Genomic DNA, 27,782 nt, shown 5'->3' on the forward strand with positions numbered 1-27,782 from the left:
GCCAGTCTGTTGATACAGTGCAGCATAGCCCGGCTGCAGCCAGTCTGTTGATACAGTGCAGCATAGCCCGGCTGCAGCCAGTCTGTTGATACAGTGCAGCATAGCCCGGCTGCAGCCAGTCTGTTGATACAGTGCAGCATAGCTGGCTGCAGCCAGTCTGTTGATACAGTGCAGCATAGCCCGGCTGCAGCCAGTCTGTTGATACAGTGCAGCAGCAGCCAGTCTGTTGATACCGCAGCTGGCTGCAGCCAGTCTGTTGATACAGTGCAGCATAGCCCGGCAGCCAGTCTGTTGCCAGTGCAGCTGTTGAGCCAGTCTGTTGATACAGTGCAGCCCGGCTGCAGCCAGTCTGTTGATACAGTGCAGTGCTGCAGCCAGTCTGTTGATACAGTGCAGCATAGCTGGCTGCAGCCAGTCTGTTGATACAGTGCAGCATAGCCCGGCTGCAGCCAGTCTGTTGATACAGTGCAGCATAGCCCGGCTGCAGCCAGTCTGTTGATACAGTGCAGCATAGCCCGGCTGCAGCCAGTCTGTTGATACAGTGCAGCATAGCCCGGCTGCAGCCAGTCTGTTGATACAGTGCAGCATAGCCCGGCTGCAGCCAGTCTGTTGATACAGTGCAGCATAGCCCGGCTGCAGCCGTGGAACTGTAGCAGCTCACGCTGGCCCGTGAACTCAAAGCTCTTGACGTGGTGGTTGCACAGGTCGTAGATGGAGGTCTGGCGCTATGTCACTAGGGCCCCACCAGGGTATCCATGTGCAGGGAGCAGCCGTTTCAGTCCCGCACTCTCACCAGCCCCAGGGGCGTCTGAGGGGACATCCAGAAGCCCCAGAAGGCAATGAGGCCCATGCTTCTGGTCAGCGGCTAGTTGGTCTCGGGGCAGAAGTGCATGCCAACTCCAGAAGCAGGGCAGGTGGTTCTGTGAAACACGGTCATCTCCTGGGGGGTGTCAGTGAAGACGCACAGAGACAGATCACTGCAGGCCCCCACCAGAATACGCTGGGTCGGCACAAACACCAGGTGCTCTACCCGGTACTTCCTCTCCATAGGGATGCTCAAGTAGTGCGTCAGCTGGCCCTACCCATAGTCTCAGCAGGTGACTCACTTTATGCCTGAGCATAAAGTGAGTGGTGGAAAAAGTACCCAAATGCCATACTTGAGTAAAAGAGAACTTAATAGAAAATGTATAGAAAATTGTGTCACGTACACACACACACACACACACACACACACACACACACACACACACACACACACACACACGAAAAGACAAAGAGCACTGTGAGCCCATTGAGGATATGTGAACTGGCTCATTGACACTTGGGAGAGGTAAGTATTCTGTTTTTCCTCTACAAGTTATACCCAGATTTCTTTAGAATGTGTTTTAGCATGTGCAGGTGAGGGCTGACAAATTGTCTGTTGTATTTTGTTGCCTTGTATTCAACCGCAGATCATCAGTGGTGACTGATTACATAGTCTATGTACTTGACAAAAGGGACTGATTACATAGTCTATGTACTTGACAAAAGGGACTGATTACATAGTCTATGTACTTGACAAAATGGACTGATTACATAGTCTATGTACTTGACAAAAGCTATCCTACTGTTTTGCGAGTGGTCATGATTGAGGGATGCTTTGGGGAATTTTGCTGGTAGTCTTGACCACCTGCTATTTGTTATGTGCTGCTTTGAGGCCTGTGGGCACTAACCTGTGGGGGTGAGTCAATACACTTTGCAACAATAACGTTTTACAACCTGTTCACTAAAAATGACCAGAAGAATGGTCACTGATTTGGTTGATACATGCTTTGTGGTTGGGATGTTAAAATGGACTGGAAAATAATGGATTGATATTAATGCAAAATACAAGGTTAAGCAGAAAGAAAGCAATTGGTGACAATGTATGAACAAATTCCTTAAACATTGATTTGTTCAATCTGTGCTATTCAGTGCAATCCAGAGCTGTGAATCCAAGTGCAGTACAATGCAGCTTGGTGTGAACAAAGGGAGCACTGACTACACTCACATGAACAATCAGCCCTTTATTCCTCAGGCCCAGAGCATATAGCCGTGCCTTTTCTAGGGTGGCTCTGGACAGCCCCTCCTCTCATATAGCAAATGAGACGGCTATATGAGACTCCTAAAGACTGTACAAGGTTAGGGCTGAACAAGGCTGCTTCGTACTGCCACACATACACACACACACACACACACACACACTGTTAGAGGCTATATTGTACATGCATGTTTTACATTTTACCGTTGGCTTTTGCTTATGTATTTCTCTTTCCCTCACACTGTTTTACACTTTCAAACCAGTCTGGTCGTACATTCCCCCATAGGTGCTGTGGAACGTACCAACCATTACCTCTGTCAAACACTCACTCTTTCTCAGTTGGAGGTGCTGTACTACCCCCACCCAGCAGTGACTCTCTCTCCATGATGGCCTCCTATAGCCCTACCCACAAGGGCTGGTTTGGTGAGAGGGGGGTTCACCAGGGGATTGGGCTGGACATCCTCTTCAGTGGCAGAGACTTTGACACATCTAATCTGTACTCCCAAAATGACACTCAACAACTTCAGGAGGCCAAGTCCCATTATGCCTGTCCCAGGGCCCCCCAGAGGTCCCTACATAACTTATAAAAACACACTGGGTGGGGCATCGTGGCAGCAATACATTATTGGATTAATGCTTGGGTAAGTCTCAATGGTGTTGAAATTTGATTAGAAAATGTCTATGCATGCTGTGTGTGAGTTTGCACGTCACCACTGTGTGTGCATTTATTTGGTGTGTGTCTGTCTGCTGTGTTTGTGGTGTGTTTTTGTATGTTCTGCTCTGTGTGTCTGTGCTGTACCCGTGGATATGGTATGTGTGTGTTTGTTTTGCCTACAGTGTCTACAGCAGCCCTCAGGGATATAACGCTACCACAGTGGACAAACCTTGCATGCTTAGAGCCACTATTACATCCAGCCCCTCGGATTCCAACCAACCTGTCCAGCACCAGAGCCAGCAACCCAGACCAAACCAGCAGCAGGTCATTAAGCAGCAGCACCAGAGCCAGCAACCCAGACCAAACCATCAGCAGGTCATTAAGCAGCAGCACCAGAGCCAGCAACCCAGACCAAACCATCAGCAGGTCATTAAGCAGCAGCACCAGAGCCAGCAACCCAGACCAAACCATCAGCAGGTCATTAAGCAGCAGCACCAGAGCCAGCAACCCAGACCAAACCAGCAGCAGGTCATTAAGCAGCAGCACCAGAGCCAGCAACCCAGACCAAACCATCAGCAGGTCATTAAGCAGCAGCACCAGCCAAGCTTCAGTCCCACTCCAATATATAGGAGACTCACAACCTGGCAGCACAAGGACAACACCAATACAGACAACACCGTCAAGACTAACAGCCCTCACAGTAACCGAATCAAGAGGTGAGTGTTTGTGTGAGTTTGAGCATGAAGAGAGAGTTATTTTATATTAATGCAGTTGTTGTATAGTGCCTGTACCAAATACTTCATTAATGTGTAATTCATTGATTTAGAATCATTTTAGTTCTGTAATATTTAGATATTTTGAGATCTGAGTTGACAGGAGTATTTCTATTGAGTTGATCCAGACAGGAGTTGCAGTGTGTTGAGATTGATTACTGAGTAACTGTACCACTCTGTAATCAGACAGGTGGACATGACGTCCCAGAACGTGTTGGGTCAGCCGCGTGTCCTGGCCTCTCTGCGCGGCCCGCCCTCTCCACGACAGACCCACAAGACAACTAACCTAGAGGAGGAACTGAGGCTCATCATACTGGACACAGAGGACTCAGGGAGGGATGCAGTGAGTTAGGCACACATCAGCTGCGTTTACACAGGCTGCCCAATTCTGATATTTCTTCCACTAATTGGTCTTTTGACCAATCATGTCAGATCTTTTCACAGCAGATATTTTTCAGAGCTGACCTGATGGTCAATTAGTGAAAAAGAGTGGAATTGGGCTGCCTGTGTAAACGCTGCCATTTAGAAACATCATAGATGCACAAGTGAGGCGATAGAAACATAAATGTAGCCAATTCTACACCACAGGTTTAGTTAAACAAGAGCATTGGGAGCTCTGCCTCCGATAAAGATGTCAACAGGTTTTATTTTCTCCCCCACCATTAGTCAAAACCACAGACTTCTCTTTAAAACTTAGTTAAAGGACAAGAAGCACACAATGAAATATACAAACAAAAACAGGTTCTGGGCCAGTGCAGGGTCGAGGGAAGAACTACCTAAACATTCATTCATAATCAAATCAAGAATAATCAAATATATTCTCTCAACGTAGTCAGACAGTAAAAACTAACAACCAGCCACATGACAAGTCACACTCTTACCTGCACCTTCCCAGGCGGATGCACCTCAAACAAAAAAAGAGACCGTATTTAAAGAAATAGAATATAATTACTTTATTTTCCCAGAAGGAAGTTCAGTTGTGGCAAGTTGGATAAGATAAAGATATACTGTATAGTAAACATATTAACAGCAACATTCACATACTAATGCTTACAAAGTATATACAAACACACGCCTTCGGAAAGTTATGGGACCCCTAGACTTTTTCCACATTTTGTTACGTTACAGCCTTATTCTAAAATTGATTTCAATAGTCGCCCCCCCCCCCCCCCACATAAATCTACACATAATATCCCCTAATGACAAAGCAAAAACAGGTTTAGAAATGTTTGCCAATTCATAAAAAATAAAATACTTAAATATCACATTTGCGTAAGTATTCAGGCACTTTACTCAGTACTTTGTTGAAGCACCTTTGGCAGTGATTACTGCCGCAAGTCTTCTTGGGTATGATGCTACAAGCTTGGCACAATCCTGTCTCTGAGCTCTACGGACAATGCCTTCGACCTCATGGCTTGGTTTTTGCTCTGACATGCACTGTCAACTGTGGAACCTTATATAGACTGGTGTGTGCCTTTCCAAATCATGTGAAATCAATTGAATTTAGCACAGGTGGACTTCAATCAAGTTATAGAAACATCTCAAGGATGATCAATAGAAACAGGATGCACCTGAGCTCAAATTCGAGTTACATAGCAAAGGGTCTGAATACTTATGTAAATAAGGTATTTCTTCTTTTTATTTGAAAAAATTTGAAAAAATGTATAAAAACCTGTTTTCACATTATATGGATATTGTGTGTAGATTGATGAGGAACATTTTTATTTAATCAATTTTAGAATAAGGCTGTAACGTAACAAAATGTGGAAAAAGTCAAGGTGTCTGAATACTTACCGAACGCACCATGAATGTGTATAATTATATATATACACAAGATAAATGTAAGTCACAAAAATCTATTTTCATTTATGAGCTGTGCTGATGATGGTACTAAACTTTTAGTGGCTCTTGCTTTTTGGAGGTGAAGACCTGAGTCTGTGCCCTCAGTCAGCCAATGAAATTACAGGATCAATCATTCAATTAGTAGTTTTTTTTCTCTCAAAGCAAGGTATGGTGCACAAGAAAATAGAGGCTCATTGTCAGACCTGTAACACACAGATGCTGAATATTCTAACATACTCATATTCAATGAGTACTAACCTTAAAGTTACAGAGTATGTCCATGTACTCATTTAACTGACCACAGCTCTGTCCCCTAGTCCTGCCGTCATAGCCTCTCTACAGAGATCAGCCTCGGCAGTGGTCCCCTGGATTCCAGTCTGGCATGTTCCCCAGTCTCTGACTGCCCAGAGCTGGAGGGGCTTGAGGATCTGTCTGCCTCTGAGCTGTCTCTGACAGAGGGCTGGGACCCTGGGCACATCCCCCTACAGGCCCCTGCCTGGGGCATGGAGTGGAGCAAACTTGTCAATGCTGCCAAGGCCTATGAAGGTAGGAGACTGTGTGTGCAAGAAGCATGTCTATGTGCCTGAGTTTGCCTATGAATGTTTGTGAGGAGCAAGGCATTTTAGACCAAATTATAATATGCAATGATTTTTTTGTGATATCAGTGAATGTTGCGTTAATTTTTTATGCTTGTAGCAAAGAGGACAGTGGAGCCCATTCCTCCCAGCAAGTCCAAGAAGCATGGATCAGAGGGTGGACCTGCTGCTTGCCCACCTAATCACTACCCTCCTCAGGGCTACAATGCCCAGCCCACATTAAGAAGGTACATTTACATTTACATTTAAGTCATTTAGCAGACGCTCTTATCCAGAGCGACTTACAAATTGGATCTAATTTAATCTGCAACAAATCTCATTGATAAATGGGCAGTACAGTTTGAAGTACACAACACACAAAGCTTCCTGCTGGCTCCGAGGCAGACAGACTGTTACATCACTGACTGCACTTTTAGTAATAGTGTCTCTGCTGACAACATTGGGCCATTAAATCAGAACACAAACAAGTTGACCCATAATCATGTGGTCATACAGAGGTTGTGGTGTGGTGCAGCATTCATGATAAGTTAGTGTCATAGAAACGCATTCATTTAAGTTTCAGGTTCACAATTTTAAAACGTCTAAATTTGATAAAACACTACACAAAACATTATCCAAAAGTCACCATACACATGTGCAATGTGACCAGGGAACAAGAAAAACATAAGTGACTGGAGTCTGCCTGTATGGGTGTCAGCATTGGACCAAGTCAGACAAACATGTGCAGTCTAATGAAATGTTACAGTATTTAACAAATATTCAACCTCAGCTCCATAATAAATACCTCCTTGGATGAGGGCATTATATCAAATAAATACATCTGGCATGACTCATCTTTCCCTTTTAATGTGTATGATTAGCTGACATAATGAAAAACACTGTATTCCTATTTGAACCAAAAGAGGTCTTCTTGTTTATGTGAAGCAGATTCATGGAATTAGTCTTGATGTGTGAATCTTTCTTGATTATTGACTTTTATCAAACACACAAATATTCACATTGCTCCCCTTTTTCATTCTGAAAAATAAAAGTTTGATCAACTTCAGCACAATTGGCTTTTTAAGAGGAAATCCGAGTGAAAACACTTCACTCTCAGCTCTAGCAAACCTGATGTAGAAGTTTGGGAAACAACATCATGGTAAAGTTATTCAGCAGAAGGATTTAGATCCATAAAATAAAAGCCCTGACAATCACATGAATATTTAGTATTACACTATACATGGTTAGGTAGAATCCCTCTGTAAAGACGTAAGAAAAAAGGGCTTGGTGCCATGGCTGAATTTGGAGTTAAGGTTCCAAGTGAGAGGAACAATCGATTATCCATCCCCAAACAGGATGCTACTGTAGATACATGGCGCTGTTGGTCAAAGTCAGCAGTGCTCCATAGTATTGCGAGCAGTACAACGAGGCACATTGATCAAAGGTTCCGTGGAACTTCCACTTCCAGTGACTAGGGCTGGTGATCAAAGCAGAAATCCAAGTGAGAAGAGAACAGATGCCAAGCGAAAAGACAAACAAGACGAGTGGTTGTTGAATGTGAAACGGACTTTAGCGAGAGAACTGCAGAGTCCAGGCAGTGTCTATTATCGTGGCCCAATTGGCCAGGTGAGCTGTCTCTAAGTTAACACTGGCCAAAGATGGCTGTATCCCGGAGCATGGCGAGAGACAAAGAGAAATCTGCAGGCATTTGACTGGGCAGGAGGCCAGGGGACGAAGAGTAGGAGGCAGTGTCTTCAGGGGACAAGGAGAGAGGAGCACAGGCCACACAGGGCTCAGGGGCAGCAGGGGTTATCGATGACCAGCATGGCATCAATGCCATAGAGCTCCAGCAGGTCCACCAGGAACACACACTCTCTCTCTCTCTCTCTCTCTCTCTCTCTATGGTCCCATTCCCTTTACTGGACACACACCCATAATGGCTGTACTCCGACTTAATGACCCTAAGTCCTGTAAGATATTAATTCTCAAACAGACATGGATAAGTTTGGAGTGTGCCATTTATAGAGTTATGCATTTTAATTCAGCTTCAGCACATTAGTTTTTTCCCTCATGAAGTTTGTGTTGAAGTTATTATTTATTAACAAGATGTTTTGCTTCTCTACAGTGAAGTGCCCAGTGATCTGTCAAGACTTCACCACCTGGAGGCGCTGCTGAGACACTTGGAGAGCAACCTGGAGAAGGTGCGACACTTCCGCCTCAGATACACAACCCCCATCTCTCATCATTAAATCAATTTCGACCACTTCACCATCTCTTTTTAAATAACCCCATGACCTCTCTCTCTGTGACGGTCAGGAAAGGGAGGATAAAGTAGCCCTGATGGAGGAAGTGACAATTCTGAGAGAGACCAACCAGCGCCTGTGGGAGGAGTCTCTTTCATCCAACGAACAGCTCCGTAAACTCAGCCTGTTGTTCAACATGGCCCCAGGAATGATGCCAAGAGAGAGAGAATGACCAGCGACACTAAGAGGAGAGAGAGATGATTTGAAAAGAGGAGTAGAGGGAAAAAATGGTTTCAACAAAGATAGTACCTTGAAACAGAGTTTACAAATGTAAATTGTCTTCAAAATGTGATCAGAGAAAGAGGACAGATCACGGCGAGTTACCAGAGTTTGCTTGTGGAGGTTACTTATGCTGGGACAGTGACATGTACGAGCTGGCTAAATGCTTGAGTTGTTAGCCAGTTCAGCTTTACACAGTTGGTACGTTTTAACTCCATGACATTGGAATATTTCAGTTGTGTAATTCTCATGTCCTCTCGCCTCTCCTGCTTGTCAAAGCCCATTGGATGAGAAAACCGGAGGTCCATCCCCTCTGACCTTCTCCACCAATGGGTACAATAAAATATTTAAGAAGGCACTGCTGAGATTTGAACTCAGGATCTCTTGTTTACTAGACAGGTACTTTAAACCAACTAAGCCACAGCACCCATAGCTGTAATTTCTATTGTGGGTATGAAAACACACAACTATTTTGAATCAACCCAGTAATTTTAATTTAACCCATAACTCTGTCTGCAAAATTACATGTCAAAATAACAGATGTAATTTCCTAATATTGTAATCGATACGGACACCTTAAATTGACTAACAAAAGGGTTTCTTAAACTATGGTTTGGGAACAAAAGTGGGCCCTGAGCATGTGAGAGGTGTGTCGCGAGTTATGAGTAAACATTTAGAATCATACCCTATTTCTTCTTCATTTGGGTTGTTCGAGGACAGTACATTTCCCATTTGGGTCTTGATTTTAAAAATCATAAGAACCTTTGAAATAGCAGATTAATCAGTTTGTGTAAGTCATTAAGCTACCATGAGCTGGGGGACTTTATCAAATGGCAGAGTTTCTTAGTTTACACAGTAAGTTTAAATTCATTCAAAGTAAGGGCCTTATTGCCATGACATTCTGTATAGCAATGCCGTGACCGGGATTCGAACCAGGATTTCCGAGGCCACAATGCAGAGTACTGACCACTATAAGATCACAGCGAGCTACAGGAGTTTACTTATAGGGGATATTTATGCTGGGAAAGTGACGTGTACAAGCTCGCTAAATGCTTGAGTTGTTTGCCAGTTCAACTTTACACAGTTGGTACGTTTTAACACTTTCAAAAAGTGCCCTTTTTCGATGACATTGGAATATCTCAATCGTATATTCCTCACGTCCTCTCCCCTCGCCTACTTCTCAAAACTCATTGGATGAGAAAATCAGAGATCCCTCCCCTCTGACCTTCTCCACCAATGGGTAAAAAGAAATGCACGAAAAGGAACAGCTGCGATTTGAACTCAGGATCTCCTGTTTACTAGACCAGCTAAATCACAAACCCCACGCGTTGGAGATAGATGTCATTTCTATCGCGGGTATGAAAATCTGTCTATTTTTAATCAAATCAGTCTCATTCATTTTACCCATATCTCTGTCTAGCGAAATAACATGTCACAAAACATATGTAATTTCCTAGTATTGGAATCGACACGACATCTTGAATTGACTAGCAACAGGGTTTCTTAAACTATGGTTTGGTACCCAAAGTGGGCCCCGAGCATAAGAGTTGGGTCGTAAATTATGAATAAACATTTATAATCGCACACTATTTCTTCTCAATTTGGGTCATTCGAGGACAGTACATTTGTCATTTGGGTCTCGAGCTTAGAAATCTTAAGAACCCCTGGGCTAGAGACCTGCTGCTCTGTACCTTGATAGATTGCCTGTTCACATTATTTCTCGTTTAATACATTCTGGTATGAAAAAGGCTAAGTAAAAACTACCTGATTCTATTACCAGCGCTTTGAATATACTGCAACCTGAGATTCCCAAAGTCAAGCGATAATAACTTCTAAACGACTACCATGTAGTTTGAGGGCACAGTGGTCTTGACTTTAGATGAAAAACTGAGCCGTGCAATGTGACTTTTAGTGTTGTTTTGTTTAAAGAATGATTGTTATATTTGTAATAATCTAAAATAACATATTGTATGTTATCTCAGATGTTCACTTGTTTCATTTGTCTCAAATAACTCAAAGTAGTAACAATTGAATAACTTTAATTTACAGAACATCTTAACATATTTTGACACCACACATAGAAACACTTCAGCAAACTTCCAATTGACAATTTGAATAACTCAATACAATGGTAAGACTTCAGTTCTTACCTGCCTTGTAAAAAAAAAAGGAATTTACACAATGTGTAATAGAGAAACACAGACATTCCACACATATGAATAAATGCAGTGTGTATAAATAGGTAATAAATAAAATGGTCAGTCCATGGGGCAAGTGATTTATGTGCTGCATACTGTGTAGGCTGGAATTTCTTTGGCCCTTATGATCATAAATATAGACTGATTGATGAAATAAACTTCTGGATGACATGACTAGTAAAACACTGGCATTATAACCCACGGGAAGACATCACTTCATGTAAATACAAAACTTCCTAATAAAATGGTTCTCAATAATATCTGTAAAACCACGTTTGAACATGTTGTATAAATAACTTTAACATGAGTCAGAAAACAAAAAGTAACAGTTAAATGTGGTGTGCTATAGACCAGGGGTTCCCAAACCTTTTCACTCAGGCCCCCCTGCCAGCATTGGGGGAACAGCTTATTTTTTGCAATTCTATACATTTTGTCATGGGGTGCAAAGAAAATGTTGCAGTTTTAAGACAAATTATCTTGCACTTCTATACATTTTGCCATGTATTGGAGTGACAAAAAATTACAACAAAATCTATGGGCTAAAAAACCTAAATAAAAAAACGTTAGTTGACATGGGCTAGTTGATCTGGACATTTGACAAGTTATAAATAGCTCTATAAGGTATGCAATGACTGACATGACAAGAGGAACTGATGATTCACTACCTCATTTCAGTACCTAATTCTACTATTACAACTTCAAGAGTCAGTTTAAAGTTGGACTGACTTCCTTTAAAAAACGTATATAATTTGAGAACCACTGTGCTAGACAGAGATTAAGTGTCTGCGTTTGAGAATATAATTTAAACTCCAAAGAACTTCATAATTAACTCATACGGTGTTTCTTAAATAAACAATATTGTTGGTTTGAATATGGACAGATAGTATAAATATGGACATCCAATGCTAGATGCATATGGTCAGTGAAGGGTCAGTGTGTGTGGAGGTAGCTACTCTAGGGGCCTCCTCTGGCTGCAGCACACAGGTCTCTCTGGGCCAGCAGCATGTGGAGGGGGCTGGGTACACAGTCCTCTTCCTCCCCGCCTCCCTCCACCAACTCACTCCTCACGTTACGGTTCTGCTGGCGGCTGAAGTGGCGAGCCTTCAGACTGCGAGAGATTACACAAGCTCCTCTGTAAAACTGAGAAATTCCAATTGTAAGTAAAGAGACAGACACAATAAGAAAGTTACTGACCAGTAGACGTGCCTCTCCTGCTTGGGCATGACGTGCCACAGGCTGGCCAGCTCCTTGGTAACCACGGTAGACGGGGTGCCAGGGTGGGTACTGTTCAAAGACATGGCATCCATCTTAGTTACAGACACACAGAGGTACAGTACATCAAGCTGAAACACAGGGTTATGGGGATAAAGGTCAGGAGTCACTCACCGGAGGTAGGTCTTCCTGTTGATGCGGCAGAACATTATGAAGCCGTTGACACACTTCTTCTTCAGGTTAAGAGGGGTGCGAGGGGGGCCCTTGGTGGAGGCATTGGCTCTGCGGTGCCGTCCTGTGCTACTGGTCTTTGACTTCAGAGGGACTTGCTGTTGCTTGGGGGTCCAGGTGACGTCCCCTTCCTCCCCCTCACTCAGGGAGGACAGCCACCCTCCTCTGCCATGCCTGACTTCAGCTTCACCCTCCGACATCTAGGGGGAATAGTGGCTTTATCATTAAGCTGAACATACCCATTTCCTTAATTGTTTTGCACGATATACCGACACTTCTGGATAGTAGAACATGAAAAACAGTTCAGTAATAAAATTTATGTTACTTTCGGTACTGCTGTCAAATGTGTCTCACGGATTTAGCCTGTCTACTAGGTTAGCCAACCCCTTATAGCGCGCACCGAACCTGATCCACCTACTCACTGCTAGCCTGCACTGAGAGTCTGGGCTGCATCATTTTAGCTCCGTTTGCAAAACAATGTCCATACAGGCAAGAACACTTTACAATGCAAGATACCTGTAGCTCCCAGCTTTGTAGGCTAACTTTCCTGGCTAGCTGACAGCTAAAGGTAACATCAATTCATTACCCTTGTACTTCGTTTGTGATAATATAGAAACAATAACGCAAAAGCTGATTGCCACCAAAAACCTTAATAATTCACTTATTCGGTCTCTCTCACGTCTCTCCCAAAGATGATCTATTGCCTCAGCAAACTGACTGCTCCAAACCTCTTGCATTGTGAATGACGCCATTACTGGTTAAAGAGACAGCGCACATTTTTTTAAATAAAATATGCTACTTCTATGCAAATGTTGTTGATCAGTATAATAAAATAAGTCCCAAATGGAAGGGAACCAAATTGTTTTTCATCTGTAGCCCCATGAAATCAGCAAAAACAACCTCAATAACTCAATGCATGCACACACTCCTATTGAATATGAATTCACCTGTATGGTGGATAGGCCTAGGTTACATCCTGATTTACCCAGTTTATCAATAGAGATGTATCATTTATTGTGATATTGACCTCAAGATGCCCAGCGATTGAACAGAGCAGTAGCTGAGTTTATCTGTCCGAATCAGTTGCCATTCTGTGACTTTGGCTAATATGTTGTTGTTTTTACACTGTTCTATCGTTTTGGTATCGAGTATTGTGATACTAAACCTGGTATTGATATTGAACACAACACTAGTACCTAACATACTATACACTCAACATTTGTATTGTGGAAACATGATTCTATGAGGCTTACTGAGTCATTGGGGTCATGGCAGGGCAGGCAGGAGACTTTGGTGTGGGTCGTTTTAGGGGTGACCCAAACATCCTCGAATAGCACTGCAAAAAGATGAGTGTGTGTTGGCCTTTGGCTATGTTTCACTCTCTCTCTCTCGCACCAGGAACTGAAGACGTAAGTAGGAATGTATATGATTAATAGCTGGAGGAATCCTTCCAATCGAGTTACAATTAGGTTTTACAGACTGCACTACTTGGTAGACTACACACTACACCAAGCGTCCCGTAATCTATTTGAAGTCAGACTCTTCAAATATACTTCAGTGGCAGGCAGGGTCTCTTTTGTATCCAACAAAATAAAGCAGCAATACCCTGATCATTAAGATTATATTAAATCAGCTTAATATTGAGCGTGTGTTATTAAAAGGAGTGTTACCATGGAGCTCCTCCTGGCCCTCAGGCAAGAGGCAGTGGCTGAGGCCCCGGGCAGGGGATGTGAGGAGGGAGGGGCTGAGGTTCAGACTGTCCCCAGTCCCAAACAGCGGCAGCAGGGGGAGCAGGGTAGGGCGTTGGGGCGTGGCAGCAGGGCTGTGGAAGGGCTCCCTTCGCCCTCGCATGGGTGGGATTACCCCAAGCATTTGGTCCTTCAGGAAAAGTGATCCTGGCCTGGAAACACATACAGTTGAAGTCGGAACTTTACATACACTTAGGTTGGAGTCATTAAAAGTCCTTTTCCAAACACTCAACAAATTTATTGTAAACAAAGTATAGTTTTGGAAAGTCGGTTAGGACATCTACTTTGTGCATGACACAAGTAATTTTTCCAACAATTGTTTACAGACAGATTATTTCACTTATAATTCACTGTATCACAATTCCAGTGGGTCAGAAGTTTACATACACTAAGTTGACTGTGCCTTTAAACAGCTTGGAAAATTCCAGAAAATGATGTCATGGCTTTAGAAGCTTCTGATAGGCTAATTGACATAATTTGAGTCAATTGGAGGTGTACCTGTGGATGTATTTCAAGGCCTACCTTCAAACCCAGTGCCTCTTTGTTTGACATCATGGGAAAATCATTAGAAATCAGCCAAGACCTCAGAAAAAAATTGTAGACCTCCACAAGTCTGGTTCATCCTTGGTAGCAATTTCCAAATGCCTGAAGGTACCACATTCATCTGTACAAACAATAGTACGCAAGTATAAACACCATGAGACCATGCAGCCGTCATACCGCTCAGGAAGGAGAAGCTTTTTGTCTCCTAGAGATGAACGTACTTTGGTGCAAAAAAGTGCAAATCAATCCCAGAACAACAGCAAAGGACCTTGTGAAGATAATGGAGGAAACAGTTATAAAAGTATCTATATCTACAGTAAAACGAGTCCTATATCGACATAACCTGAAAGGCTGCTCAGCAAGGAAGAAGCCACGGCTCCAAAACCGTCATAAAAAAGCCAGACTATGGTTTCCAACTGCACATGGGGACAAAGATTGTACTTTTTTGGATAAATGTCCTCTGGTCTGATGAAACAAAAATAGAACTGTTTGGCCATAATGACCATCGTTATGGTTGGAGGAAAAAGGGGTAGGCTTGCAAGCCTAAAAACATCATCCCAACCGTGAAGCACAGGGGTGGCAGCATCATGTTGTGGGGGTGCTTTGCTGCAGGAGGGACTGGTGCACTTCACAAAATAGATGGCATCACGAGGAAGGAAAATTATGTGGATATATTGACATCTCAAGACATCAGTCCGGAAGTTAAAGCTTGATCACAAATGGGTCTTCCAAATGGACAATGACCACAAGCATACTTCCAAAGTTTATGGCAAAATAGCTTAAGGACAAAGTCAAGGTATTGAAGGGGCCATCACAAAGCCCTGACCTCAATCCCATAGAAAATGTGTGGGCAGAACTAAAAAAAGTGTGTGGGAGCAAGGAGTCCTACAAACCTGACTCAGTTACCCCAGCTCTGTCAGGAGGAATGGGCCAAAATTCACCCGACTTATTGTGTGAAGCTTGTGGAAGGCTAACCGAAACGTTTGACCCAAGTTAAACAATTTAAAGGCAATGCTACCAAATGCTAATTGAGTGTATGTAAACTTCTGACCCACTGGGAATGTGATGTAAGAAATAAAAGCTGAAATAAATAATTATTCTACTATTATTCTGACATTTCACATTCTTTAAATAGTGGTAATCTTAACTGACATAAAACAGGGAATTTTTTCTAGGATTAAATGTCAGGAATTGTGAAAAACTGAGTTTAAATGTATTTGGCTAAGGTGTATGCAAACTTCCGACTTCAACTGTATATATGGGTTGAAAACACATTCACATGAATACTATACTAAGTTACACTAAAAAGGGCAGGCATGCGGCTACAGGGATGTAAACCCACCCAGTAATTGGAGTAGTTGGAGTGTCTAGGACCCCGCTCCCTGATGGGATGCTCTCGTTGCCTGTGCGGTCCTCACAAACAAAGCAGTGGCCTCTCTCTGTTGGGGATGGAGTCCACAGAGTCCCACTGCTCCCTGTGGGAGACCAAAAGACAGAGGCATCAACTCAGTAACATTTGTCCCAAACACACCTGTCATGTATAGCCCAGAGAACACTTAGGGACCCTCCAGCCTAACTCACCCTCCAGAGGCGTGCTCAGGGGGAGCAGCTGATTTAGGCTGAAGCCTGAATCCAGGGAGCTCGGCTGGGAGTCGCTGTCATACACAGGCCACGCCCCATGGCTATCACTAGACTGGAGCTCTGACCAATCAGAATGCACACCCCACATGGGGACAGACACACCCTCCTCTGGGTAAACTATTTTTCCATTGGCTACAGCTTTGTACAACCTCCTTCTGTTCACCTGAAGCTCTGCCTTCACCTCTGAGTTAAGCAAACAGAAAAGCACCATTCTGGTTAGTGTGATGTTATTACACACAAAACTAGTTTGTAATCATACTTGAAGTAACTAACAGAACTACTCTCGTCACCTTACAACAGTCTTTGACAGTGTTGAACATAATGTCATGGGTAGTTGGGGGGAGGTGTGGGTCTGGTACCTGAGGTGGGGGCAGGTCTCTTGCGGGAACGGCTGAAAAAATATTTGCGCTTGGCCTTTAGAGTGTGAGGGGGGGTGCAGGGATCAGAGAGGGTGTTCTCTTCACTCTCAGACCCTGTACATGCACACACACATACAGTGTAAATGCATTGATATGAAAGTCAGGTACGTAGTCTGTACTTGTCTTGATGCTTGGCTGAGGTTGTACCTGTGTCGGGTTCCTGCTTGGGGATGCAGTGGGGGGGCAAGCGGCTCTGCAGGGTCTGGATCCTACTCTGAAGAAAGTCAAAATAGCGCAGCATGTGGACCAGAGTCTCCTTCTGAAGATAGATTAGAGGTGAGACACACACAGAAACACCCACCACCATAATGTAACCGTACTGTATTCAGACATACTGTAGCCATGCACCCACATACGGACACAAATACTCATACAGGGAATCCATTAATACAATTAAATCAAGATCATCCGTGCACAAACCTTGGTGAGTCCTCGGCCATTCCTAGGCTTAGATATGGGCAGGAGGCCTGCAATCTCTTTCAGACTGTTGCTCCAGCATGTGCTCCAGTCCAGCTGATCCTTACTGTAAGATAATGTACCCATTACTTAGCTACAGTAGATCATTTTCATGTCTTCAAGTCTATTTTATCATTCTTATTGACAGTGACGTGCAACAGGCCATTTAAGTAGCTAAAAGTACCTTTTCCTGCGAGTCGCGTCTCTGCCTGCGGGTCCTTGTGCCATGCTCAAATCTGCCACAGGGGGCGTCAGACGCAAAATTAACGTTCAGTCCCTTGCGCGGTAATGTTTGCTGGCCAGTTAACTTAGCTAGCTGAAGTTTGCCATCCATCAGTCTAGCTAATTATTTTCACGCCTTTAACCAACGAGTGTATATCTACATGCTTCGCCTCTTGCTCTCTGCTTTAACTAAAATATATTAACAAAGTTACGTTGAGCTAATTTCATAGCAAAATTGATATAACGTTAGCAATCCAGCTAACTTTATGGGTAACTTACCCGTTTTTTGTTAGCGAGGGCGAGCCAATGACTGTATATGAAGGGTGAGCAGAGATAAGCAAGATAAATATACATTTGAATTATTAGACACTATAAAAATATGAATATCTGTGGAAATAATTGTTAGTGACAATTTATGGCCAGTCACTTACCTAGAAGAAGTTTAGCAGCAAAGAGAATGTTGGCTATCTATTTTTTAAATGATTGTTCTCTAGCCAGTTAGTCATGTCACCTCATTGGTTAAGAAAGGACCAATCCCTTCGCACGAGGCAGGTCATTGGTTAGACACAGACCTATCCTAGCGGGTACATTGAACGTTCTTAAGACTTTTAAGAAATGTGATTCTAATGCTACCATGCGGAAATATTTTGCCTACATGACAAACCAATCAGTGGTTTGGTTCACTAGATATGAATCAATAAATCAACAATTGATTAATTCGTTCAGCAATGTACAGATATAGATAGAACAATACACATATAAATTCAAATGTTTTTGGGCTAACGTGTGACTTTTTTTCAATTATAGTCTATTGTCATTTTTAGAATTTCTTCCAAATAAACAAGGCACATTTTCAGTCTCATTTTTCCATCAATTGATAGCCTTCTCCTGAATCATTTTCGCGTACAATTTTCACAGCAGGCGGTCGGAGCTCATGCACCAACTGCAGACACAGAACACCGCGTGTGCACTAAAAATGGGGCCATAACGAAACGACGACGATATGGCGGGGGTCAATATGCGATTAGTGCGGACGTTGATAGTTTATTATACCTCAGTGGTTGATAGATTTGATTGGACAGATCCGCCGCTGCATGTATGTCCCAACATGACTGCATGAGTGCTCCATTCAGGTAAAATAGCCTGTATCTTGTTGTTAAATTGTAGCCTATCCTGATGAAATTGTGTTAAATGAAAATCATAGATGCCATAAATGGTTTCATGTTTATTTGCCCACGCTCGGCTCGAGTCTAAGCAGCGAGTGGCCTCATTAATTCAATCGGTCATGGACGTTATTCTCCATTGCCATACGCTAGCATGGAATCATAAGCACTATTAACGCACATAGTTAAGAAAGGCTCTGTACCGGACTGAACTGTTGTGTGAATCTAACGGTTCTTCCAAGTTATGAGAACCACCCGGAAGCCCCGATCTTCTCCAGGCACCAAGCTGCTACTGGGACGCTGCTACCGGCTCCGGATGTCCCGAGTTCGGGTGCTTCTCGTATGCCTATGTGGGATGCTGGCTATAGCTCTGACACTTGGATTTTCTTTCTCGAGTAATGATACAAGCGATGATGATGACAGTATTCATATGGACGATAACACACAATTTCGTGTGCCAGACCTAATAAGGGACAAGGTAGGTGATGGCTCCTGCACTGTAGCCTCCGGTTTTCCAATATTGGACTAAGCCTAAGGAGACTTTTTAGGTGCTGCTGTCTTGCTACAGCCTACATACCCCAGCCAGCTGGAACACTTAACCCAGTATGTTCAACTATATACACTTCACTGATGGCAGACAATTTACCTCAAGTCAGATCTTTGATTGCTCAATAATAACAGTATTTTCTGCATGGTGACTGACGGTTTTCAAAATGCATATGTGAAAAAAAACTACTGCAACTGTCTCCTTTCTCCTGCTGTCCTCCCTTTCTGCAGTTGACCCATAACCCCCGTCGGGCCACTGTGGCCCAGATCAAGCGTCTGGTGGGCCAGGTGAATTCAGGTAGACTGTGGTACTCTCTCCTGAGGCCCATCCTGGTTGAGAGACTGCCAGGTACCAGGGGCAGCCGTAGGGTGCGTGAGGTTAGGATCTCTACTGACTCCAGGAAGAGACATCAGGGTAGAACGTCTGTAATTAAAGTGGAACTGGTGTCTCTTTATCCCAGTCTTACATGTTATTGTATCAATTAACATTTTGTTTTCTGAAATAATGTCCTTAGATTAAAATCACACTGTTTTTTTCTGTGAATGCCACAGCATATCTACAGCCATCTCGAGTTCCTGTCAGCGGGTTGGTCGTTGGAGGTCGACTCCTTCAACTCTGCTACCCCAAAGGGAATAATCACCTTCTCCAACCTGCTGGCAGTCCTGGACCCCTCGGCCCCGCGCCGTCTGCTGCTGGCCTGCCACTACGACTCCAAGGCTATGCTCCCAGCTTCCAAAACCCCCGACGGGCCTCTCAGGAGGTTCCTAGGGGCCAGCGACGCGGCCGTCCCTTGTGCCATGATACTGGAGCTGGTGACTGCTCTGGACGTCCACCTGAAAGTGCTAAAACAACAGGTAAATACTGTCTGCTCTGCTACTGTAGGACAAGGCTACGCTTCAGAGGGCAAGGATGAAAGTGATGACTTGACAGATCCTTTTAAGTTCCTGGTTGCACTGGGAATATAAATTGTTGGATTTGCGGAAAACTGATGACAGGATGAGGCTTCAGTGTGTGGTTGGGCTACCCTCTGACATGTTTGCCTCTCTCCCGGGATGTCAGACTATTTATAGATCTGGAGTCTGACCCATGCACACACATCAATTATTCAAACATTTATATCCAAATTAAACTGCAGACATTTGTGGGTTGAGGCACAGACATCATTAACACTCACCGGACATCTCCCATGTTGGCATCAAAAGCAATGCATTTTAAAGGATATTGTATGATAGTCACATATTACCCGACCAATATATATTTTTCTAAGCATTTTTCTTATATTACAAGAATATGTATCACTCCAACCCCTGTATCAGTCTTTCTTTCTGTCTGTTTTTCTCTCTGGTAGAAGTCACAGGTGACTTTGCAGTTGGTCTTCTTTGATGGTAATGAGGCGTTTGATCAGCCGAGCCCCTCCGACTCTCTGTATGGCTCACGTTACCTTGCTGAACAAATGTCCCGTACACCTCACCCTCCAGGAGCTGAACATACCACCCTGTTACATGCTTTGGTGAGGCTTTGTTAGTGTTTGTTACAATGTTCCATTGCTACATGCCTTATGTAGTATGCAGTTAATGTTTTGCTTAGCCAAGTGTTCTGTATGTTGAATGGCAGGACCTGTTTGTTCTTTTGGATCTGATTGGTGCCCCTGACCCTATGTTTGTCAACCACTTTGACGACACTGTACGCTGGTTTGATGAGCTGATATATGCAGGTACGGCCCCCACCTCTCTTCTCAAAATGTATACTCCATATACTGTATCACAAAAATTGCCTATATTGCCAGGTAAATTAATTCATTATTATCACGCTCATTGCTCACTGTAATCGTAATGGGGCAAAAACATATTGTAATGGAGATAGTGAGGTAGAGGTACACTAGAATGACAGAAAGAGCCAGGGAGCAAGGCAGAGAGTTTTGTAGGTGGATGACTGACTCATGCTAATACAGGACCAGGCTCTGCAGTGCTGATCTGGCTATAATTCCACTCAGGCACAAGTAATAAGACACCTGAAATGAGCTGTTCTCCCTCCATCATTTTTTCTCTCCTCCCTGCTTACCCCTTCTCCACCCCCCATGGCCCGCGGTGGCTGTCATGTTCGTGTGCTAGAGAGGAGGCTCCATAAGCTGGGTCTGCTGTCCTCCCACCCCAGAGAGGTGAGCTACTTCAGGAAGGACATAAACCTGGGCCCTGTGGAGGACGACCATGTGCCATTCCTCCAGCAGGGTGAGAGAGCATACCCACATAGATAGGCAGATGGTTAGAGGGCACATTTACTGACTAACAAAGATGGACGTTTAACAGTACACCATGAATATATAAGTGGAGGCTCTTAAGAGGAGGAAGGGGAGGACCATCCTACTCAGTGAATTTTATTTTATAGTGAAATATTAAAGATGCACTATGCGGAAATCGCTTGGCTATTTCCTGGTTGCTAAAATTTGAATAGTTCACCTAATTTCAGTTTATGTCAAATCAAATCAAATTTATTTATATAGCCCTTCGTACATCAGCTGATATCTCAAAGTGCTGTACAGAAACCCAGCCTAAAACCCCAAACAGCAAGCAATGCAGGTGTAGAAGCACGGTGGCTAGGAAAAACTCCCTAAGAAAGGCCAAAACCTAGGAAGAAACCTAGAGAGGAACCAGGCTATGTGGGGTGGCCAGTCCTCTTCTGGCTGTGCCGGGTGGAGATTATAACAGAACATGGCCAAGATGTTCAAATGTTCATAAATGACCAGCATGGTCGAATAATAATAAGGCAGAACAGTTGAAACTGGAGCAGCAGCACGGCCAGGTGGACTGGGGACAGCAAGGAGTCATCATGTCAGGTAGTCCTGGGGCATGGTCCTAGGGCTCAGGTCCTCCTGAGCCCTATGTGAAGTATAGTGTATAGCCCTCAAACTCAACTCTGGACCTCAAAGCAATTTCCACTGCAATGTTCACTTAATTATCAGGTAGAACAGAAAACCAGCAGGCTCCGGACCTCGTAGGGTAAGAGTTGAATACCCCTGGTGTAGAGAATCATTGTACCATTTAAACTGTGGTGAGATATATTTTACATAAACAAAAACATATTTTCAGCTGTTTAAAGATGGTGTACAAAACCTAAAGTAAAAGATGCAAAAAGCATAGAAATTGCGCATATAGAACAGATCTACTGCTTCTTAGAGTATGACATATCTATAACTCACATTTCTATGAAATGTTTGTCAAGTCACCCAAAAAGATACATATTGCAAGATCTCCTTTTTAGGTAAAACTATACTAAATATATTCACGTCACCAAATGACTGATTAAAACACAGTTTTGCAATGAAGGTCTACAGTAGCCTGTAGGGTAGCACCATGGTGTAGCAGAACAGCTAGCTTCCATCCTCCTCTGGGTACCTTGACTTCAATACAAAACCTAGGAGGCTCATGGTGCTCACCCCCTTCCATACACTTACACAGTAATTATGACGTCTTCCGGGGGACGTCCTCCAACCTATCAGAGCTCTTGCAGGATGAACTGACATGTCCATCCAATCAAAGGATCAGAGAATGAATCTAGTAGTGAAAGCATAAGCTACAGCTAGCTAGCACTGCAGTGCATAAAATGTGGTGAGTAGTTGCCTCAAAGAGAGAGAAAGACAATAGTTGAACAGTTTTGAACAAATTCATTTTGTACAAAATTAAGGAGAAGCAGCAGAGCGGAATTTGTTTTTTTATTTCAGTTTCACTTTGACTTACACTAGCTAATGCAGCTAATTTAGCGTCTTCAACAACCTGACTCAAACAGAGAGGAATGATATTTATGTTAGCTAGCTGGCTAAGGCTATCCGACCTGTCCAATTCAAGGTGAGCTTTCGGTTTTATAAGTGTATTGTCACTGGGCCCCGCCAGTGTAACTACTAAACTGCTCGTTGTACACTACTGCGTGATTGTACACATGGATTGGATTGTGGGTTTACTAATGTGTTAGTTATAGTAGCTATGTTGACTATGAAGTTAGATAATATGGTGACAACAATGTAGGCTGTGTGTAGCAGCTATGGTATGACAGCTGTTGTGTTGTGCACTGAACTCCACAAGTGAAGGGAAAATATGAGAAGAGAGCGTGTAAATGTGATGATGCTGTTTGTGTGGCTGCTATGAAAGTGAACTGTGTGTGCTTATACGGGCACAAGGCGAGACCCAGATGCAGACACGGGAGGCAGATGGTTTAAGTCCTTTATATTTATTATATCCAAAAGGGGTAGGCAAGAGAATGGTCGTGGACAGGCAAAAAGTCAAAACCAGTTCAGAGTCCAGGAGGTACGGTGTGGCAGGCAGGCTCGAGGTCAGGGCAGGCAGAATGGTCACGCAGGCGGGTACAGAGTCCAGAAAACAGGCAAAGGTCAAAACTGGGAGGACTAGTAAAAGAGAATAGAAAAGGCAGGAGTACGGGAAAAACACACTGGTTGACTTGGAACATACAAGACGAACTGACACAGAGAGACAGGAAACACAGGGATATATACACCAGGGATAACAAGTGACACCTGAAGGAGGTGGAGACAATAACAATAACAGGTGAAACTGATCAGGGTGTGACAGTGCGGCTGAACAGGGGTGTATTTATTCCGCCAATTCTGTTGCAAAATGTTTCTTAAATGGAAGAAAACGGAATGAAACGGGTATGGACCTACCTGAATTTGTCCACTAGAAACTCTTGTTTTAGTTTTGCAACTGTTTGGACTAATGATTACACCCTAGATCAGCTATATGCAGGCAGTACTCCAATTTGTCTTTCGACCTTTGCACCTACGTTATAAACTTCATTTGTAGGCTAGGTTGTAACAACCTCATGATGGGTATAGGGCAAATATGAGTATCATATATTAGCCTAAACATATCAATGTTACATTGAACTGGGTGAATGGAATATGAAAGACAGACAGTCATCCAATATGCTGTAATAGAAATAAGGCCATGCTCATAAAAAAAACCTGCCTCTGATATCTACACCGCTGATTAGACTATGACCTTATGACTGTACTGTATCTGCAGAGTTCTCCCTCTGCTTTAGTTTTATCCCTGTAGAACTTAATCTACCATCTGCCTTTTTTTATCTCTCCGTCTATTAACCTCTGTCATCCCCTACACTCTACCCTATCTCATTTGTCTTCTCCCCTCCCCTGTCTCTCTGTCATCCCCTATACTCTACCCTATCTCATTTGTCTTCTCCCCTCCCCTGTCTCTCTGTCATCCCCTACACTCTACCCTATCTCATTTGTCTTCTCCCCTCCCCTGTCTCTCTGTCATCCCCTACACTCTACCCTATCTCATTTGTCTTCTCCCCTCCCCTGTCTCTCTGTCATCCCCTACACTCTACCCTATCTCATTTGTCTTCTCCACCCCCTGTCTCTCTGTCATCCCCTATACTCTACCCTATCTCATTTGTCTTCTCCCCTCCCCTGTCTCTCTGTCATCCCCTACACTCTACCCTATCTCATTTGTCTTCTCCCCTCCCCTGTCTCTCTGTCATCCCCTACACTCTACCCTATCTCATTTGTCTTCTCCCCTCCCTTGTCTCTCTGTCATTCCCACCCACTCCCCTCTATGCCCGCAGGGGTTCCAGTCCTACACATGATCACAACGCCCTTCCCCTCCTTTATGCACACTCTGGAGGACACAGCGGAACACATCCATTCTCAGACTATCGAGAACCTCACCAAGGTGCTAGTGGTGTTCCTTGCTGAATACATAGGACTCTGACTGACGTTTCCTCCCTTTACTGTTGCTCATAGACATGTATCCTTTAGACTTTATGCCACAATCACCCAGCTGCATTTTACAATACCAGCCACTCTCCCACATAATCAATTTACAATCATCAAAGTCCTATCATACCATGCCTTTTCTCTACATCACCTATATCTCTCGTTCTAGAATCTATACCCTAGTAGTCTTGTTGTTGTTGTTTTTTAATCCATTCTGGAGCCATACTAGAAAACGGTTGAAATTAGGATTGTGATTATAGAGGCCTTTTATATACCCTGTCCCTCTCATTCCCATAATCCATGTGGAACTCAGACTTATGCAAAAACAGAATGACGAACTTGATTAGGTGCCTTTTCTCAATACGTTCAGTAAATGAGGTTGCGAACACTAGAGTATATAGTGTTTCCCAATGAGGGAAGTTCAAGCTAGATCATGTGGATAAAAAAATATTAAAATGCTAAATAAAGAGGTGATGTACAGACATTACTGTACATATTTGTTCCCCAAAAATCACTTATATGTTTAGGACAGACAGTCCAGTAATAATATAGCAATAAATATGTGCTTTGGGAAGTGCTAGATTATATGGGATATAATTGTGTATTAACAGTGCCTTCAGAAACTATTCACACCCCTTGACTTTATTCACATCTTGTTGTGTTACAGCCTGGATTTAAAATGGATTGTTGCCACTAGCCTACCTACAATACCCCATAATGTCAAAGTGGAATTAGATTTTTTGAAAATGTTGCAAATGAATTACAAATGAAAAGCTGAAATATCTTGAGTCAATAACTATTCAACCCTTTTATTATGTCAAGCATAAATACGTCGCATGGACACACTGTGCAATAATAGTGTTTTACATGATTGTTGAATGACTACCTCATCTCTGTGTCCCACACATACAATTATCTGTAAGGTCTCTCAGTCAAGCAGTGAATTTCAAACACAGATTCCACCACAAAGACAGGAGGTTTTCCAATGCCTCACAAAGAAGGGAAAAATACAATTTTAAAAATACATTGAATATCCCTTTGAGCATGGTGAAGTTATTAATGACACTTTGGGTGGTGTATCAATACACCCAGTCACTATAAAGATACAAGCTTCCTTCTTAACTCAGTTGCCAGAGAGGAAGGAAACCGCTCAGGGATTTCAACATAAGACCAATGGTGACTTTAAAACAGTTACAGAGTTTTTTTGGGCTGTGATAGGAGAAAACTGAGGATGGATGTATCAACAACGCTGTAGTTACTCCACAATATTAACCTAATTGACAGAGTGAAAAGAAGGAAGCCTGTACAGAATAAAAATATTCCAAAACATGCATCCTGATTGCAACGAGGCACTAAAGTAATAATGCAATGAAATGTGGCAAAGGAATTTACTCCTTGTTCTGAATACAAAGTGTTATGTTTGGGGCAAATCCAATATAACACATTACTGAGTACCACTATCCATATTTTCAACCATAGTGGTGGCTGCATCATGTTATGGGTATGCATGTAATTGTTAAGGACAGGGGAGGTTTTCAGGATAAAAAGAAACAGAATGTAGCTAAGCACAGGAAAAATCCTAGATGAAAACCTGGTTCAGTCTGCTTTCCACCAGACACTGGGAGATTAATTCACCTTTCAGCAGGACAATAACCTAAAACACAAGGCCAACTCTACACAGGAGTTGCTTACCAAGATGACAGTGAATGTTCCTGAGTGGCCGAGTTAAAGTCTTGACTTAAATTTACTTGGAAATCTATGGCAAGACTTGAAAATGACTGTCTAGCCATGATCAACAACCAACTAGACAGAGCTTGAATATTTTTTTAAAGAATGTGAAAATATATAATACATATACAGTGGGGCAAAAAATATTTAGTCAGTCACCAATTGTGCAAGTTCTCCCACTTAAAAAGATGAGAGAGGTCTGTAATGTTCATCATAGGTACACTTCAACTATGACAGACAAAATGAGAAAAAGAAATCCAGAAAATCACATTGTAAGATTTTTAATGAATTTATTTGCAAATTATGGTGGAAAATAAGTATTTGGTCAATAACAACAGTTTATCTCAATACTTTGTTATATACCCTTTTTTGGCAATGACAGAGGTCAAATGTTTTCTGTAAGTCTTCACAAGGTTTTCACACACTGTTGCTGGTATTTTGGCCCATTCCTCCATGTAGATCTCCTGTAGAGCAGTGATGTTTTGGGGCAACACGGACTTTCAACTCCCTCCAAAGATTTTCTATGGGGTTGAGATCTGGAGACTGGCTAGGCCACTCCAGGACCTTGAAATGCTTCTTACGAAGCCACTCCTTCGTTGCCCGGGCGGTGTGTTTGGGATCATTGTCATGCTGAAAGACCCAGCCACGTTTAATCTTCAATGCCCTTGCTGATGGAAGGAGGTTTTCACTCAAAATCTCACGATACATGGCCCCATTCATTCTTTCCTTTACACGGATCAGTCGTCCTGGTCCCTTTGCAGAAAAACAGCCCCAAAGCATGATGTTTCCACCCCCATGCTTCACAGTAGGTATGGTGTTCTTTGGATGCAACTCAGCATTCTTTGTCCTCCAAACACGACGAGTTGAGTTTTTACCAAAAAGTTATATTTTGGTTTCATCTGACCATATGACATTCTCCCAATCTTCTTCTGGATCATCCAAATGCTCTAGCAAACTTCAGACGGGCCTGGACATGTACTGGCTTAAGCAGGGGGACACATCTGGTACTGCAGGATTTGAGTCCCTGGCGGCGTAGTGTGTTACTGATGGTAGGCTTTGTTACTTTGGTCCCAGCTCTCTGCAGGTCATTCACTAGGTCCCCCCGTGTGGTTCTGGGATTTTTGCTCACCGTTCTTGTGATAATTTTGACCCCACGGGGTGAGATATTGCGTGGAGCCCCAGATCGAGGGAGATTATCAGTGGTCTTATATGTCTTCCATTTCCTAATAATTGCTCCCACAGTTGATTTCTTCAAACCAAGCTGCTTACCTATTGCAAATTCAGTCTTCCCAGCCTGGTGCAGGTCTACAATTTTGTTTCTGGTGTCCTTTGACAGCTCTTTGGTCTTGGCCATAGTGGAGTTTGGAGTGTGACTGTTTGAGGTTGTGGACAGGTGTCTTTTATACTGATAACAAGTTCAAACAGGTGCCATTAATACAGGTAACGAATGGAGGACAGAGGAGCCTCGTAAAGAAGCTCTCTGTGAGAGCCAGAAATCTTGC

At 43.2% G+C, this 27,782-nt stretch overlaps 3 protein-coding genes and 1 non-coding gene across 4 annotated transcripts; 2 read left to right on the forward strand and 2 right to left on the reverse strand.

Moving 5' to 3' along the window:
- The first annotated feature begins 2,639 nt into the window (after positions 1 to 2,639).
- LOC115135771 (signal-induced proliferation-associated 1-like protein 3) lies at positions 2,640 to 8,791 on the forward strand. The gene is made up of 6 exons (XM_065023655.1): positions 2,640 to 3,430; positions 3,674 to 3,830; positions 5,647 to 5,875; positions 6,026 to 6,152; positions 8,030 to 8,105; positions 8,221 to 8,791. Exons 1-6 carry the CDS (start codon positions 2,745 to 2,747, stop codon positions 8,377 to 8,379), a joined length of 1,434 nt encoding a protein of 477 aa, XP_064879727.1. The 5' UTR covers positions 2,640 to 2,744; the 3' UTR covers positions 8,380 to 8,791.
- On the reverse strand, positions 8,780 to 8,854 carry trnat-agu (transfer RNA threonine (anticodon AGU)). The gene has a single exon. It is a non-coding gene; the product is annotated as a tRNA-Thr (tRNA).
- Positions 8,855 to 10,454: 1,600 nt separating this feature from the next.
- Positions 10,455 to 17,614, reverse strand: LOC115135772 (uncharacterized). Its single transcript, XM_029670845.2, has 13 exons — positions 17,528 to 17,614; positions 17,376 to 17,406; positions 17,059 to 17,110; positions 16,839 to 16,941; positions 16,566 to 16,677; positions 16,359 to 16,472; positions 15,940 to 16,182; positions 15,701 to 15,833; positions 13,738 to 13,967; positions 13,321 to 13,403; positions 12,011 to 12,267; positions 11,819 to 11,908; positions 10,455 to 11,732 (listed from the first exon to the last, which is right to left on the reverse strand). The coding sequence occupies exons 3-13, from the start codon at positions 17,100 to 17,102 to the stop codon at positions 11,579 to 11,581; spliced, it is 1,563 nt and encodes a 520-aa protein (XP_029526705.1). The 5' UTR covers positions 17,103 to 17,110; positions 17,376 to 17,406; positions 17,528 to 17,614; the 3' UTR covers positions 10,455 to 11,578.
- Positions 17,615 to 17,700: 86 nt separating this feature from the next.
- Positions 17,701 to 26,459, forward strand: LOC115135773 (glutaminyl-peptide cyclotransferase-like). The gene is made up of 7 exons (XM_029670846.2): positions 17,701 to 18,737; positions 19,037 to 19,183; positions 19,358 to 19,660; positions 20,155 to 20,316; positions 20,421 to 20,520; positions 20,918 to 21,034; positions 24,402 to 26,459. The coding sequence occupies exons 1-7, from the start codon at positions 18,504 to 18,506 to the stop codon at positions 24,545 to 24,547; spliced, it is 1,209 nt and encodes a 402-aa protein (XP_029526706.2). The 5' UTR covers positions 17,701 to 18,503; the 3' UTR covers positions 24,548 to 26,459.
- The last annotated feature ends 1,323 nt before the right edge of the window (positions 26,460 to 27,782 follow it).

The sequence above is a fragment of the Oncorhynchus nerka genome, linkage group LG10 (assembly GCF_034236695.1).
Source record: "Oncorhynchus nerka isolate Pitt River linkage group LG10, Oner_Uvic_2.0, whole genome shotgun sequence".
NCBI classification, from domain to species: Eukaryota; Metazoa; Chordata; class Actinopteri; order Salmoniformes; family Salmonidae; genus Oncorhynchus; species Oncorhynchus nerka.

Bases quoted from the DNA above. Each gene is read 5' to 3' on its own strand.
- LOC115135771 (XM_065023655.1), top strand. From the start codon at position 2,745: ATGCTGTGTGTGAGTTTGCACGTCACCACTGTGTGTGCATTTATTTGG. The intron at 5,876-6,025 runs GTAGGAGACTGT...TTATGCTTGTAG, and splicing joins TGCTGCCAAGGCCTATGAAG to CAAAGAGGACAGTGGAGCCC. The intron at 8,106-8,220 runs GTGCGACACTTC...TGTGACGGTCAG, and splicing joins TGGAGAGCAACCTGGAGAAG to GAAAGGGAGGATAAAGTAGC.
- LOC115135772 (XM_029670845.2), bottom strand. From the start codon at position 17,102: ATGGCACAAGGACCCGCAGGCAGAGACGCGACTCGCAGGAAAAG. The intron at 16,942-17,058 runs GTACTTTTAGCT...ATTATCTTACAG, and splicing joins GACGCGACTCGCAGGAAAAG to TAAGGATCAGCTGGACTGGA. The intron at 16,473-16,565 runs GTACAACCTCAG...GTGCATGTACAG, and splicing joins CAAGCAGGAACCCGACACAG to GGTCTGAGAGTGAAGAGAAC.
- LOC115135773 (XM_029670846.2), top strand. From the start codon at position 18,504: ATGAGAACCACCCGGAAGCCCCGATCTTCTCCAGGCACCAAGCTGCTA. The intron at 19,661-20,154 runs GTAAATACTGTC...TCTCTCTGGTAG, and splicing joins TGAAAGTGCTAAAACAACAG to AAGTCACAGGTGACTTTGCA. The intron at 20,521-20,917 runs GTACGGCCCCCA...TTCGTGTGCTAG, and splicing joins TGATGAGCTGATATATGCAG to AGAGGAGGCTCCATAAGCTG.